The sequence below is a fragment of the Ovis canadensis genome, chromosome 5 (genome assembly GCF_042477335.2).
Source record: "Ovis canadensis isolate MfBH-ARS-UI-01 breed Bighorn chromosome 5, ARS-UI_OviCan_v2, whole genome shotgun sequence".
Taxonomy (NCBI): Eukaryota; Metazoa; Chordata; class Mammalia; order Artiodactyla; family Bovidae; genus Ovis; species Ovis canadensis.
In genome coordinates this window covers 21,180,382-21,194,450 of record NC_091249.1, presented here as the reverse complement: position 1 = coordinate 21,194,450, position 14,069 = coordinate 21,180,382, and the positions used below count along the sequence as shown (strand labels likewise).

The following is a 14,069-nucleotide window of genomic DNA, read 5'->3' as shown; positions in this document are numbered from 1 at the left end:
GTTGCAGAGCACAGGCTCTGGGGCACATGGGCGCAGAAGCTGTGGTGCACAGGGCTAGCTGCCTCCAGGCGTGTGGCGTCCTCCCGAGGCGGGGACTGAGCCTGTCTCCTGCATCGATCGGCAGGTGAATTCTTTACCACTGAGCCACCGGGGAAGCCCGAGATGCGGGGCTTCCGTGCAAAGTGACACTGTCCTTCCTTGCCACTGCACCCCGAGTATGTGCGGGCGGAAGTGACACCGGGCGCGGGTACCACAGGTGGCACAGCGGGCACAGGCGACCGGGCGTCTGCACAGTCGTCTGGCGTCAGGCTTTCGGGCTCCCGTTCTCATCGTGCTGTGCGGCTGGCAGGAAGGGGCGCCAGACTGAGAAAGGAGGCACGACGCAGCTTCCTTCAGAAGCCCGCCTGGCACAGGAGGCGGCAAGGGGTTGCTCCATTTCCCTCAACCTGAACTAGGAATGGGAATACTCTTCTTTTTAAATTTTTATTGGAGGAGGACACAGCAGCCCACTCTGGTATGCTTGCCTGGGAAATTCTACAGACAGAGGAGCCTGGCGGGCTATGGTCCACGGGGTCATGATGAGTCAGACATGACTCAGCGACTCAGCAACAACAAAATAATTGCTTTCCAATGCTGTGTTTGTTTCTGGTGTACAGCAAAATAAATCAGATCTATCCACACATATATTCCCTCTGTTTTCGATCTCCTTCCCATTTAGGTCATCACAGAGCATGGAGCAGAGTTCTCTGTGTTGTACAGGGGGTTCTCGTCAGTTATCCAGGAATGGGAACATTCTGAGGACCAGTTCACAGAACGTTTCAACTAAGGCTTTTTTACCTGTTGAAGCTGTCTGTTGCTCGGCAAAGGGGTCACTCTGGAATGGGTCACCTGGATTAGAGAAGAGAGAACCATTCAGGTCTGTGGTGGAAATGACCTGGGCAGAGCAAAGTGGGAATGCAAGGGTGGCCAGTGGCTGGGGGAGTTCATCATGGCAAGGATGATGAAGATAAAACGGAAAGAACTCGGGCTATTCAACGTGGGCCCAACGGCAGGGAAATGTAGGACCAGCCTGAATTCACTCTCTTTCTTTGCCCTGCTTAGCTCACCCTTCCCCTCCCCATCACCCCCCTACCGGGGTTCCAAGAACCCAAGCCCCCAGAACTGCCCCCTCCTCAGCCTGCCGGGACACCTGAGCCTCAGCAGCTGCCCGAGTCATCTCTCAGAACTTGGGCGCTTCCACTCCAAGTCTCTAACTGGAAAGGCACTCCCACTGCCCTCTCCCTGCCCTGGCATTTTTCTCAGGAAAATACTGATAGCCTTCTTGGAAATAGTTTTGCTCTGCAAAAAAAAAAAAAAAAAAAACCTTAGGAAATCTTGTTTCTAGAATTCTTAGTTGTTCTTGACTCGTGTGTGGCTCTGGGTGAACTCGCGTGGGAAGGCCTTGCAGACTGTGCCTGTGGGGATCTGCTGTTCACTAGGGGCTCCATAATCACCACTATTGCTACTTATCTTAGTCCCGCAAGGCGGATGCAGTCTCAGGGCCAAGCCAGTTACCCGTGAACGTGGGCGTGTCACAGTGAGCGTGGAGCTCTTCCCTCCCGGACTCAACACCACAGCTCTTCAGTTAACCAGGTGAAGTGAGAAATTCAAGAGGCCCGTGAGGCTTCAAGAATTTCTTTCCTCCCCCCATGCCAGAGGGTGCTGCCAGTCACGAGAAAACCCAGAGGGGCACAAAACAAATAGCCTTTCAGTGACAAAGTGGGTGCCCAATGAGGTACCTTTGAAGGGATCAGCTCCTTTAAATGGGTCGGATTTGAAGGGGTCTTCTGCCTGAAAGGGATCCGGATGCAATTCTTGGGCGTTGTTGCTAAATAACAAGGCTTTATTTTTGAAAGGATCGTCCTGTAATTTTGCGAAGAGACAGGACAGGGATTTCATTATTTCAGATTTAAAGCCAAGCACAGAATTCTATACCTAACTGGTGTATTTTCCCCTCTAAGTGATGTGACCCTGAAGAGAGTAATTTTTATTAAAAAAAAAAAAAAACACAAAAGACGGATTTTAGCTAACAATAAGGTCAACAACGGTCCATTCATTTGTGATAAATGTACAAGATATTAAAACAGGGTGAGCTGGCTGTGGGTTATACAGGAACTCTCTGAGCTATCTTTGCAACTTTTCCTTAAGTCTTCTAAAATGAAAGTCTATTTAAAAATCATTGAGTGGAAGCAACCCAGGCATCCAGAGATGAATGAATGAATAAGCAAATGTGGTATGTCCATACAACGGAGTATCATTCAGCCTTCAGGAGGAAAGAAAGCCTGACACAGGCAACATGGATGAGCCCTGAAGACATCAGGCTCAGTGAAAGAAGCCAGTTGCCAGAAGACAAACACTGCGTGATTCTACTTCCATGAAGTCCCTAGAGCCATCAAATTCAGAGAGACAGAAAGCAGAACAGCAGGTGGTCAGGAGGATGGGGAGTAGAACTTAATGGGTATGAAGAAGTTCTACAGCTTGGCTGTACAACATGAACATACTTAATGCTACTGAACTGTATGATGAAAGATGGCTATGATGGTAAACGTTACATTATGCGTCTCTTACCACAATCAAAAATATTTTTTAATGTATCACTGTGTCAGAAAAAAAGTCCTATTTTTGGAAATGTCAGAAAGAAAATGTAACAAGTCCCTCTAATGACTGCAGCTCGAAGCATCCTTGTTCAAAGATGCACCTCCCTCAAGCACCTCCTCAGAGAGCGTGTGCCTATGTGGGCATTTTTAAAAATGCCTGTTTCCACACCAAGAGGCATGAGGGCTATTTACATCCCGAGAGGAAGTGCGTGCTGATGCAGTTAGAGCTACTAGAGCATACAGAGCACTTTGCATTTTTTCTTTAAAAAGTGCTTATTTGTAGAAGCAAACAGCATATTTAAATCAGCGGGGGGTGGCGGGGGGGGACTTGCTTTTGAAGAGCAAGTTTTTATAGTGGAAAAATGTACCCGAAAGGGGTTGGGGACGGACCTCACAATATGTGCAGGAAAACAGTGCACTTGGTTTAGAAATACTGAGATATTCTGGTTCAGAAAGACACACCCTCAGTGAAAACACAAAGGTTTCACTATGACATTAAAAAGCACAACATCCTCCTTGAATCTGGCAAATGTGTCAGCATCCTTGGGGCTGGCAAATTCAGCCATTATTCCAACTGACTGAGACCAGATGATGAGAGAGCCGGGGCTTCCATGAAAATGCAGGACAGTGACGTCAGAGGTGCCCACGGGAGGGTCCTGACAAGGCTGGGTGACTCCAGGGAGCAGGATGTATCTCAGAGGTACCAGGCCAACAGAAGCCCCAGGCTCCCGAGGAATGGACCAACACCCCTGCCCTCTGACGGATGTGGAACAGTTTTCCTTACCTGAGAAAGATTACCTGGGGCCTCCAACCACAGGGCTTCCCGAGGTGGAGAAGCCAAGCCAGGTCTGGGGCAAGTGAGTGCCGACGTCCCCAAGCGCAGCGCCCGAGTCCACGACACACAGACTCAGTAAGGATGCTGTGGTGCCAACTACCATGAGGTGCCTGTGCCAGCAAGCAGTGGGGGTCTGAAACAGACCAACAGGCTGGAGGAGTCCTAATCTACGGAAGCCAGGCGGCCAGCAAGGAAAATCAACGCCCTGCAGCCCTGGGGAAAGGAATGCATTTGTTCCAGGAGAGAGCAGTGAATTAAGAATGACAACCTGGAAAACTAAATAGAATGGAAGCTTCTATTTGGTTTTAATTAGCAGTGACGTACCACTGCTAATTGGTACTTTCTTTTTTTTAATGTTTTCAACAGTGGACGATGGCAGAGAAGACACTGATTCCTGGGTGCTCCGGCTGCAATCCCCCTAACTGAAAGGCAGATCTGCTCTCTCTCTCTCAGGAGCAACTGCTTGGCCTGAGGTAGCAGCCGCTCCCTCCCCTTCAAAGGATTCACGTGGTTAGGGTAACCGTTTACCACTGAGGGCTTCCATTCCAGGTTCAGAGCAGAAAGCTAGATTTGCCCTGGCACAAGGACGCCATCAACTCCACCATCTGCTGACCACCTACTGAGGAGCACGGAGCCATCCGCCCACCTGGGAGGTGCAAGTGCGGTGGCCAAGCTCGGCAGAGAGCGAGCACCGTGAACGAGGAGCTCCCTGACCAGTCTTCAGTTCTGCACGTCTCAGCAAACAGACGTGACAACTCCGAAAGGGCATCAGGGTGGCATTCTGCTACATTCCACCCCTTTAGACGGGGTCTGGGCGTGGTGTGCTAGCGCAATCAGCACTCTCAAGAGAAAATAAAAGCTCTGTTTGATAGCCCTTGCCAATTCCCACGGTGCCACTACCCCCATTGTGTCTGACGTCCAGTTACCAAAGGTGGAGCTAAGGTTTACAAAATTCCTATTCAATCATCTGCTCTGAAGAGTCAATAAACGTGGCTCCAGTAGGCCAGGGGCTGAACGTGACAGACAAGCCCGTCCTTTGTGATGAGTTTGTGGTGAAGCTGAATTCTGCTCCTCTCTAGTAGACAGGCTGGCTGAGCATTGACTCCAAGGATAAGAAGCCAGCACCCTTATCAGCAGATGAGACACAAGGAATAAACACGGCTTTCAGAACCCTGCCATCTCGGACAAAGTAAAGTCACGTGGGCCTAACACTAAAGCCAGTGACTTCCGTAAAACTGTCCAGACTTAAAACACTCTAGACGCACCTCTTTGGTTACACTGGTTCTCAGAAAACTAAGCCCCTTGCTTTCATCCCCTTTGAAGAGAACTAAGAGACCTCCCTCTCCTTGGGAACAGTCTTGAAATGTTCAGGAGTGAACAAAAGCCCTCTTCACAGTGTTTATTAAGAAATGGAAACAAACCAAAAAGTGAGTGCTTTAAAGATTGTATTTGTGCAACAAGATAGTTTTTCTTCCAAACAATGGTTGTGGGTTTCTATGTAACACATGTGATGTCAACGTTTCAAGATGGATTGACCATCATGTAAACATCTGTAATAAGATGAATAAAAATAAAGGCAAAAAAGTCTGGGCGGGGGGCCCGAGGGGGAGGAGAATCCCTATTTTCCAAATGACACTTCCCTGCCAACTTTTTATCCAAGGAAACCCATCTTATCAAAGCCTGCGCGACAGAATTTAAGAGTGTCCCATGAATTAAGATGGAACGGGCAAGCCGAGAGCTGTGAGGGCACCTGGACAGACGGCGCAAGTAGGAGCAAGGCTGTAAAGCTGGACACACGCGCTGAGGCAGACAGACGCTCAAGCAGGAGACTCCGCCTCGGGTGGCGCAGGAAAGAGCACCGTTCACAGTCTCTGTTCAGATGGCGAAGCTGCCTAAGTGGGCCCTGGAGCGGACACGGAAATCCGTCTGCCCTTTCCAAGTGGAGAGGAATGTGTGAATGGCAGAGGGAGGAGGTGAGGCCAGAGATGGGAGACAGATGAGAACACCAAGAGCGTCTTCTCAGCGCTCTGGAGAGTCAGGCATAAGCTTTCCCGTAAATCCTAGGGACAGAGCACTTGGCCACTGAGAAAAGAGACACGTCGAGAAAGGCCCAGAGTCTCTCATGAAGAGAGACAGAGAGGCTGAACTGTTAGGGGGAGGGGGAGGAATCCACAGAGCGAACAAGGCCAGGAGCAGGAGCCTGGAGAGGGAGACGGCAGTGCAGGGCGTGCGGCCAAAGGCTTTGGGGCAGCGCACAAGGCAACTAGAGACCAGCTGTGTCCCCCCGGCTCCCGCAGCAGCACAGAGATGCCCTCACCAGCCCAAGTGAGCCGGAAACAGCACACACCAGGACTCGGGGCCCGAGCAGTGAACTCTGGCCACAACAGGGGACTAAGTAACACTGTCTGGATGCCAGCAGCCCCCCACCAGGACCCCCAGGGTCCTGCGGCGTGAAGCCAAGTGCTGACATTTCAAATGTGACCAACATTTCAGGAGACAGGCCAATTCATGGGTGACACAGCAACACCCTAGAAGGGCTGACTGCCATTCCTTTTGATCTTTATCTCCACCTGTGATTTTTCAAGGTGCTCCTTGTAGAAACACGGACACACACACACACACTTTTCCATCCTCCCAATGAGGAGAATGTGGGGTTTCACAATGTGTGAGAATTGTCCCATTTTGGGGAAGCCCTCCCAATGGGAGGCACTAGCTCACAAAGATGGAGTTCTTTACAAACTGGTTTCACAAAGGATCCAGGCCTATCCTCGGCTTTGTCCCAGAGGATGCCAGGCTGCAGGGCTGGTGGGGAAGAGGCAGAGCAGCTGCAAAAACGAGCAACACCCTGCACTTGGATAGGCTTAAGGCTGGCGAGGGCTGGATCCAGCAGGAGGGGCCTTCTCTTGAGCCCAACATGGGACCCAACCCCAGGACTGGAAAACACTTATTCAACCTTTACCATGGCTCCAAAACCGCCCCTCTCTGTCAGGGAGACACCCACGCTCAGGTCTGCTAGGTTGCTCAGGCTGACACCGGGGGCCCCGTCGAGCATCTCATCGTACTGCTCCAGACTGCGCTGGGCTTCCTGGTGGCTCTCGTGCAGCTGTGAGAGCTTGCTTCTGGCCTGGACAAATAAGACATGGTTAGCACGGAGGAGGGTTCAGGCGGAATGCATCAGGCAACACATTTCTCTCTCAGGGCATCCCGCCCCAGATGATTCACGCAGATAGCTGAGTTATCTGTCTACAGAGCCAAGTTTACAAACTTGAGGCTGGTCATAAACCGAGAGAGAGAGAGAGAGAGAGACCCCATTCTGGCTGCCCTTATGCAGCCTCTTTGTATCCCCGGTCCCTGAGAGAGGCAAGTGTTCAAATACACGTTTGCTGATTCGGAATGAACTGAAACGGGACAAAACTCAGATTCACTGCCTATTCAAAGTGGTGTTCAGCAGTCATTTCGCTTTATGAGATTTTTATTGCCCCGTTTGCTCCTCCTGGAGAAGGCATGGGAGGCCAGGGAAAGGACGGCAATCTGTGGAGGCAGACGGACCCCGGCTTTATCTTAACTGTCTCCTGCATACTGGTGGCCTCACCGCTGTTTCCTCTTCTCCAAAATGGAACTGATGAGTAAGAGCCCTCTCGCAGTGTCTGTCAGGGTGGCCTTAGTAAGTAGTAGCTATCATGTTTAATATCATCATTATTATCACTAACATACGTTTATGTCTTGGATGCTATTTTATAAAGGCTGGAGGACTGATGCTGAAGCTCCACTGCTTTGGCTACCTGATGCTAATAAGAACCGACTCACTGGAAGAGACCCTTAGGCTGGGAAAGATCGAAGCCAGGAGGAGAAGGGGGCGACAGAGGACGAAATGGTTGGATGGCATCATCAACTCAACAGACATGAGTTTGAGCAAACTCCGGGAGATGGTAAAGGAAAGAAGAACCTGGAGTGCTGCAGTGCATGGGGCCACAAAGAGTCGGACACGACTGAGCAGCTGAGCAACAAGAGCAAAAAGGCCGAGTGGGAAAAGCCTCTACAGATATTAATTAACAATAAAGCACATTGTTGGGGCTAGTTGCTCAGTCGTGTCCGACTCTGTGACTCCATGGACTGCAGCTCACCAGGCTCCGCTGTCCATGGAATTTTTCAGGCAAGAATACTGGAGTTATGGTAGCCATTGCCTTCTCCAGGGGATCTTCCTAACCCAGTGATCGAACTCAGGTCTCCCATATGGCAGGCAGATTCTTTACCATCTGAGACACCAGGGAAGCCCCAAAAAGCACAATATATGTTATCAAATCCCTGAGGTTTGAGTTTGTAATCAACTTTTGCCTGTAAACTGGCAAAAAGCCAAGAAAGAAAGCCACATTCAGTCAAGAAAGGAAGCATGGATGTGCATTCTGATATTGCCAAGGTCAAACATAACCTTCACTGTGTAGGTGGGCCATCTGAGGGCCAGCAAGGAGGCCTTTGGCCGTTCCACACAGGGCAGCGGCTGCAGGCCTTGGGGCCTTCTCCCCAGAGAGGGCCAGGGAGGGGCAGAGCTCCTGAGGGGGTGGGGCCTCCTCGCTGCGCCGCCCTTTGAGCTGCACAGGGACAGAAGGCATCCTGGACTCTGTCCTCTTATTTGTGCAAGGACCCAGGCTGGGGAGACAGGTCCTGAACCTAGGCTCTCTTCAAAGCAGTTAACGTCATGTGCTCAGCCAGCCCGCATCCACTCCTCCAAAAACGATGCACACTCCAGCAGGGAAGCAGAAGGCTGGTGAGGCAAAGCAGACCCCACCAGGCCAAAGTCAACATGACGGGGGAACATATGCTGGGGGTTCTCAGCACTTCACCTTCAGGCTGAACAAAGCCTCCCAAGGAGAGAATCTAACGTGAATGAGGTGGGCAGGAGCCAGGGAGACACCTACTGCAGCGCAGACAGCTGGGACTGCGGCCGCACACACCTCCGTAACTGCCCTGCTTGTGGCACCACCCTGCTTGGCAGGAGACCCCAGAAGCTGCATCCCACCCCATCCCACCCCAGCCCCAGCCCAGCCCCAGCCAGGGGTGGCAGGCCCTGCCCCGCCCGCCCCCTTGGAGGCACCTGGCTGATCTCGTCTTGAGTGGATCTCAGGGACTTGATGATGGTTTCCAGCTGAACCTTCCCAGCCTGGATGCTCTGCTCCAGCTGCGTCTCCTCCTGCTGCAGTCGGTTCAGCTCAGACTTGGCCCGGTTCAGGTCATCTTCCTGGGACTTGAGGTCAGATTCCTGAGACTGGATCTGCGTCTTCAACGAGGAAATCTGAAATGAGATGAAACGCGACGTCGAGGAAGAACTCTGGTTTGTGTTTCTTGAGATGAGCTGACCCAGGGAGGGAGATACAAGCCCAAAAAGTGGACGCCTAGCTTCCTCACAGGGACCCCTCTCCACACGTGGGAGAAGCATCGGCAACCCGTCTGTCCCTTGAGGCTGAAGTGAACGTGAAGTTGCTCAGTCGTGTCCGACTCTTTGCGACCCCGTGGACTGTAGCCCACCAGGCTCCTCCGTCCATGGGATTCTCCAGGCAAGCATACTGGAGTGGGTTGCCATTTCCTTCTCCAGGGGATCTTCCCTGACCCAGGGATCGAATCCAGGGATTGAACTCAGGTCTCCTGCATTGCAGGCAAACGTTTTAACCTCTGAGCCACCAGGGAAGCCCTCCCTTGAGGCTGAACATCCCCTCTTCTCAGAGACCTGCTGAGGTCACAGCCTCCCTGTTTTGTGACAAGCGGCAAAGACAGCTGGTGGAGGTGAGACGGGCATGCTGTGTCCCACGGGCCAGGGTGGGGTGTTCACACATAGGTTCACACTTATATATCTGACAAGGCGGGTAAGACAGAGGTCAGGCCACAGATCCTTGGACACTTTCCCAAATGACACGTTCAACAACTCTACTAAACCAGTAGGAGGTCTCAGCCTTGATTCAAGGTCATGGTGAGCCCCGGGAAGTTCCTAAAAAGCATTCTCCTCCTGCTGGGCCGGGGGCGTGGGGAGACGACGACTCACCATCTGGGTCTCGTCCTGGCACTTCTGCCTGACGTCACTCAACATGTCTCGGAGCTTGGCCTCCTGCTGGTCCATTTCATCCAGGCGGTCTTGGGCATCCTGTTTTTGAGCCTCCAGCTCTTGCAAACTACTTGTTTCCCGGTCTAAATCATTTTGTAATTCCTAGGGAAGGGTCACATGAATTTACCCGAGACTCATTAAAACGGGGGCACATCCAAGCTAACTGCCACAGCCGAGGCCAGAGCCCCCAAGACAGCCTCCAGGGACTTCTCTGGGGGTCCAGTGGCTGGGGCACCACGCTTCCACTGCAGGGGGCCAGGGTTCAATCCCTGGCTGGAGAACAGAAGATCCTGCATGCTGTGCGGTACGGCCAAAAAGTAATAAAAATTATTTCAAGAAATAGAAAGATGCCCTACAGAACCACACATACCACAGCAAACAATGCACACGTCCCAGCGTGGCGGCCCCAGCTGCATCTCTCACTAAGGCCCCCAGAAGTATTTACTGATGTCCTGAGAGAGGCCAGGCACCAGCAGAGGGGTTGGGTTCCTGGCAAGGGGAGCTCTTCAGTGACTGGTGGTCATAAGGCGGGAGGGAGGAGGCGTGAGTCAGACATAAATGACCAGGAAGGAATGGACAGCTTGGGTGCTGTCGGTCAGGGTCGCAGGGGCATGGGGAGACCAGACCGACGCTGCACCGTGGGGGAAGAGCCCAGGGGAAACAGACTTCAGTGGACCCATAGGACGAGCAGGTGGCAGCCAGGGAAAAGCCAGGAAGGTGCAGAGGAGGTGGGGGGCTGCAGAGGGCCTGTAAGAGAAGGGGATGCCGTGCTCCACTTGGATCAAAGGAGAGCAGGCTGAGAGCACCAGAGGCCACGTGCCACACCACAGACGCCACTGGCTTCTGCAGCCAGGAGGCCCTGTGGATAGCCGAACATGGGAGCAGGACATGACGGTTCCGACCGCTAACGCTCCTCCAAGCGGGAGGAGCCTGGCTCCAAGACAGCCATTGCAGGTGTCCTCGGACTTGACTGTTAAAGACTTCTAGGGGAAGGATCCTAGAGGTGGAAGGGCAAGTGTGAAAACGTGCACTGTCTATGATGGCAAAATCTGAAAGCAATGTAAATTTCCAAGCGGACCTGGCTGGACTTTCAGTACAACGCACCCTGAGGAGCACTTCACCCCGCGGCCGAGTTACAGAGCAAAAAGAACAAGGCACGCGGCAGAGCATGCACACGCGAGGCACACCAGCACTTGTGCACACAGGAAGGCAAGAACAGGCACAGACATCTCTCCTTAAACACTCACAAGACCTTTGTGCAAGGCCTCGCGGGGGCTGACGGACTGCACCTCTGGGGGAAAGGGGGTGGGGGTGGGGGGGTAGGAGGCGTCGCTGTCTTATTTTCAGCCAGGTGAATGTCACATCTACCTGCAAGGTACAGAACTAAAGGAGACGGAATGGGAAGGGAGAGTGTGGCCTGAGGCTGGCACGAGGAAGCAGTGGTGGCGGGGAGCGGACTCAAGCTGGGGCTGAGGGCAAGGCGACCGCAGCCTGAGCATGGGGGAGGCTGCAGGACTCGAGGGGAGCGGCGGGCTCGAGGGGAGCCTGCAGGACTCGAGGGGAGCGGCGGGCTCAAGGGGAGCGGCGGGCTCGAGGGGAGCGGCGGGCTCCAGGCGAGCCTGCTGGAGGGGAGCACTGGGCTCGAGGGGAGGCTGCAGGACTCGAGGGGAGCGGCGGGCTCGAGGGGAGCGGCGGGCTCGAGGGGAGTGGTGGGCTCGAGGAGAGGCTGCAGGACTCGAGGGGAGCGGCGGGCTCAAGGGGAGCGGCGGGCTCGAGGGGAGCGCTGGGCTCGAGGGAACCGCTGGGGTGTTGGGGAGACAGGAGTGGTGAGACTGGTCCCTGGACTGGCTGGGGCTGCCAGAGGCTGACGTCATTTCAGAACACAACCCAGAGGAGGTGCAGGGTCTCCCTTTCCCTGATTTTTTAATATCTACAGAATGCGTATCCATGTGTTTGGCTGCGTCGGGCCTTAGGTGTGTCATGCGGGATCTTCTGAGGCTGTGCGCAGACTCTCTAGCTGTGGCACCTGGCCTTAGTTGCCCCACGGCCTGTGGGATCTCAGTTCCCCGAACAGGGATCGAACCTGCACTGCCTGCACTGGAAGTCAGACTCTTTACCACTGGCCCACCAGGGAAGTCCCTCCCTCTCCCTGCTTTGAGGACAGAAAGTCATGGCTCGCTCCTCTTTGTCCACCAAAGCACATCTCTGAGTTATTTGTCGGACTGGGTTTTCTGTTCCCCAGTCTCCTTGTCCCTGACCTCTAATTTGAAGAACAGACCTTGAGAGTGACAAGTCTAGAAGGGATAAAATCAAATGTTTTGAGAGAAGGCTAGTGGCAGAGTAGAAATGTGGGTCTGCCGCATCCGAGGGAAGGACAAGCGACGGTGGAGGCGGGGAGACAAGAGGAAGGAGCGTCAGACCCAGCAGCTGTGTCACGGGGGGAGTCAAGGAACCTGGGCCTCTTTCTGTAACACAGAAGCCGTCATGGAGGAGCCCAGAGGAAGAAGGACTGCCAGCTGCTGGTTAGGAAGGATGCTGGGGTCAGAGTGGAGGAGGTATCTGAGCAAAGACAAGACAGAAAAAAAAAACCCAGACAACCTACAGACCCAGTTCAATTCCAACTGGAATGCCAGTCATCTTCTGACAGACAGACTCCAAGAGTCAAAAGGAAATGCAAGGGATCCAGAACAGAAAAAACAGCCTGGAAAAACCCGAAGTTGAGGATGCACGTTTTCTGATTTCAACACTTACTACAGAGCAACAGTAATCAAGACAGTGTGATTCTGGCATAGAGACAGCAATCAGTGGGACAGAACTGAGAGATCAAAAATAAACCCACATGTCTATGACCAATTGATTTTTGAAAAGGGTGCCAAAACAATTGAGCGAGGGGAAAAAAGGAATCTTTTCTCTTCAAGAAAAGGATCTAACCGGCCCTCCTTGTGCAAAACAATGAAGTTTGACCCCACCTCACACGATTCGTAAATATTCACTCAAAATGGATCAAAGGCCTAAATTTAACAGCTAAAACTACAAAACTCTTAAAAGAGAATGTGGGGTAAATCTTCGTGACCTTGGATTTGAGAATGAGTTCCTGGATATGACACCAAAAGTAAGAGTAGCAACTTCCCTGGGGTCCTGTGGTTAAGACTCCTCACTTCCAATATAGAAGGTACAGGTTCATCCCCGGTTGGGGAACTAAGATCCTACAGGTCGAATGGCACAGCCAAAAAATAAAAAAAATTTTTTTAAAGAGCAAAAAATGGAATAAATAAGCCAGACTTCATAAAAATTTAAAACTTTTGTGCTTCGAAGGACCAACGTCAAGAAAGCAAAAAGACAACCCAAGAATGGGGACGTGATATTTGCAAATCATATATCTGATAAGAGAATTTATCTGGAAAACATAAAGAACTCTTACAACTCAGCTACAAAAAGGCAGATAACCACCCAATAAAACATGGGCAAAGGGTATGAGTTGGCTTTCTCCAAGAAGATATACAAATGGCAAATGAGCACACGGTAAGATGCTCACCATCATCAGGGGAAGCGTTGTGGGCAATGGGATGCCACTTCAGACCCACTGCTGCTGCTGCTGCTGAGTCACTTCAGTCGTGTCCGACTCTGTGCGACCCCACAGACGGCAGCCCACCAGGCTCCCCCGTCCCCGGGATTCTCTAGGCAAGAACACTGGAGTGGGTTGCCATCTCCTTCTCCAATGCATGAAAGTGAAAAGAGAAAAGTGAAGTCACTCAGTCGTGTCTGACTCTTAGCGACCCTGTGGACTGCAGCCCACCAGGCTCCTCCATCCATGGGGTTTTCCAGGCAAGAGCGCTGGAGTGGGGTGCCATTTCCTTCTCCAATGCATGGAGGTGAAAAGAGAAAAGTGAAGTTGCTCAGTCGTGTCTGACTCTTAGCGACCCCGTGGACTGCAGCCCACCAGGCTCCTCCATCCATGGGGTTTTCCAGGCAAGAGCGCTGGAGTGGGGTGCCATTGCCTTCTCCAATGCATGGAGGTGAAAAGAGAAAAGTGAAGTCGCTCAGTCGTGTCTGACTCTTAGCGACCCCAGGGACTGCAGCCCACCAGGCTCCCCCGTCCCTGGGATTCTCCAGGCAAGAGCGCTGGAGTGGGTGCCATCGCCTTCTCCACCAGACGGATGCCAGTTTTGCCTCACCCTCACCGACACCTGATGTTAACAATGCCTTTTTTTAATAGCCTTCCAGACCCACTAGGAAGGCTATTAAAAAAAACAGGACTAACATCAAGTGTCGGCGAGGGTGTGGCAAAACTGGCATCCGTCTGCATTACTACTGGTGAGAATGAGAGGCGGTGCAGCCACTCTGGAAAACAGTCTGGAATTTCCTCAAAGGGTTACACACAGAGTTACCAAGTGACCAGCAATTTCACTCTTAGATATACATACCCAAGAGACATGAAATCACAGGTCCACACAAAAACCTGCACGTTAATATACATAGTGGCATCATTTGCAGTAGCTAAAAA

General features: G+C 52.2%; 1 protein-coding gene across 34 annotated transcripts in view; it reads right to left on the bottom strand.

The window, feature by feature from the left end:
- EPS15L1 (epidermal growth factor receptor pathway substrate 15 like 1) overlaps positions 1-14,069 on the bottom strand; it is a 110,989-nt gene that overhangs the window by 39,732 nt on the left and 57,188 nt on the right. For 21 of the 34 annotated variants that reach the window (XR_011256929.1, XR_011256931.1, XR_011256932.1 and 18 more), the window contains 5 exons: positions 9,506-9,667; positions 8,564-8,761; positions 6,431-6,595; positions 1,779-1,902; positions 838-888 (listed from right to left, as the gene is read on the bottom strand). Coding sequence is in view for 29 of the 34 variants with exons in the window: in XM_069589180.1 (XP_069445281.1) it covers positions 838-888; positions 1,779-1,902; positions 6,431-6,595; positions 8,564-8,761; positions 9,506-9,667 (700 nt within the window). In the remaining 5 variants the exon portion in view is untranslated. The remainder of the gene's footprint in view (positions 1-837; positions 889-1,778; positions 1,903-6,430; positions 6,596-8,563; positions 8,762-9,505; positions 9,668-14,069) is intronic. The other 13 variants (XR_011256930.1, XR_011256933.1, XM_069589155.1 and 10 more) reach the window with 1 other exon arrangement.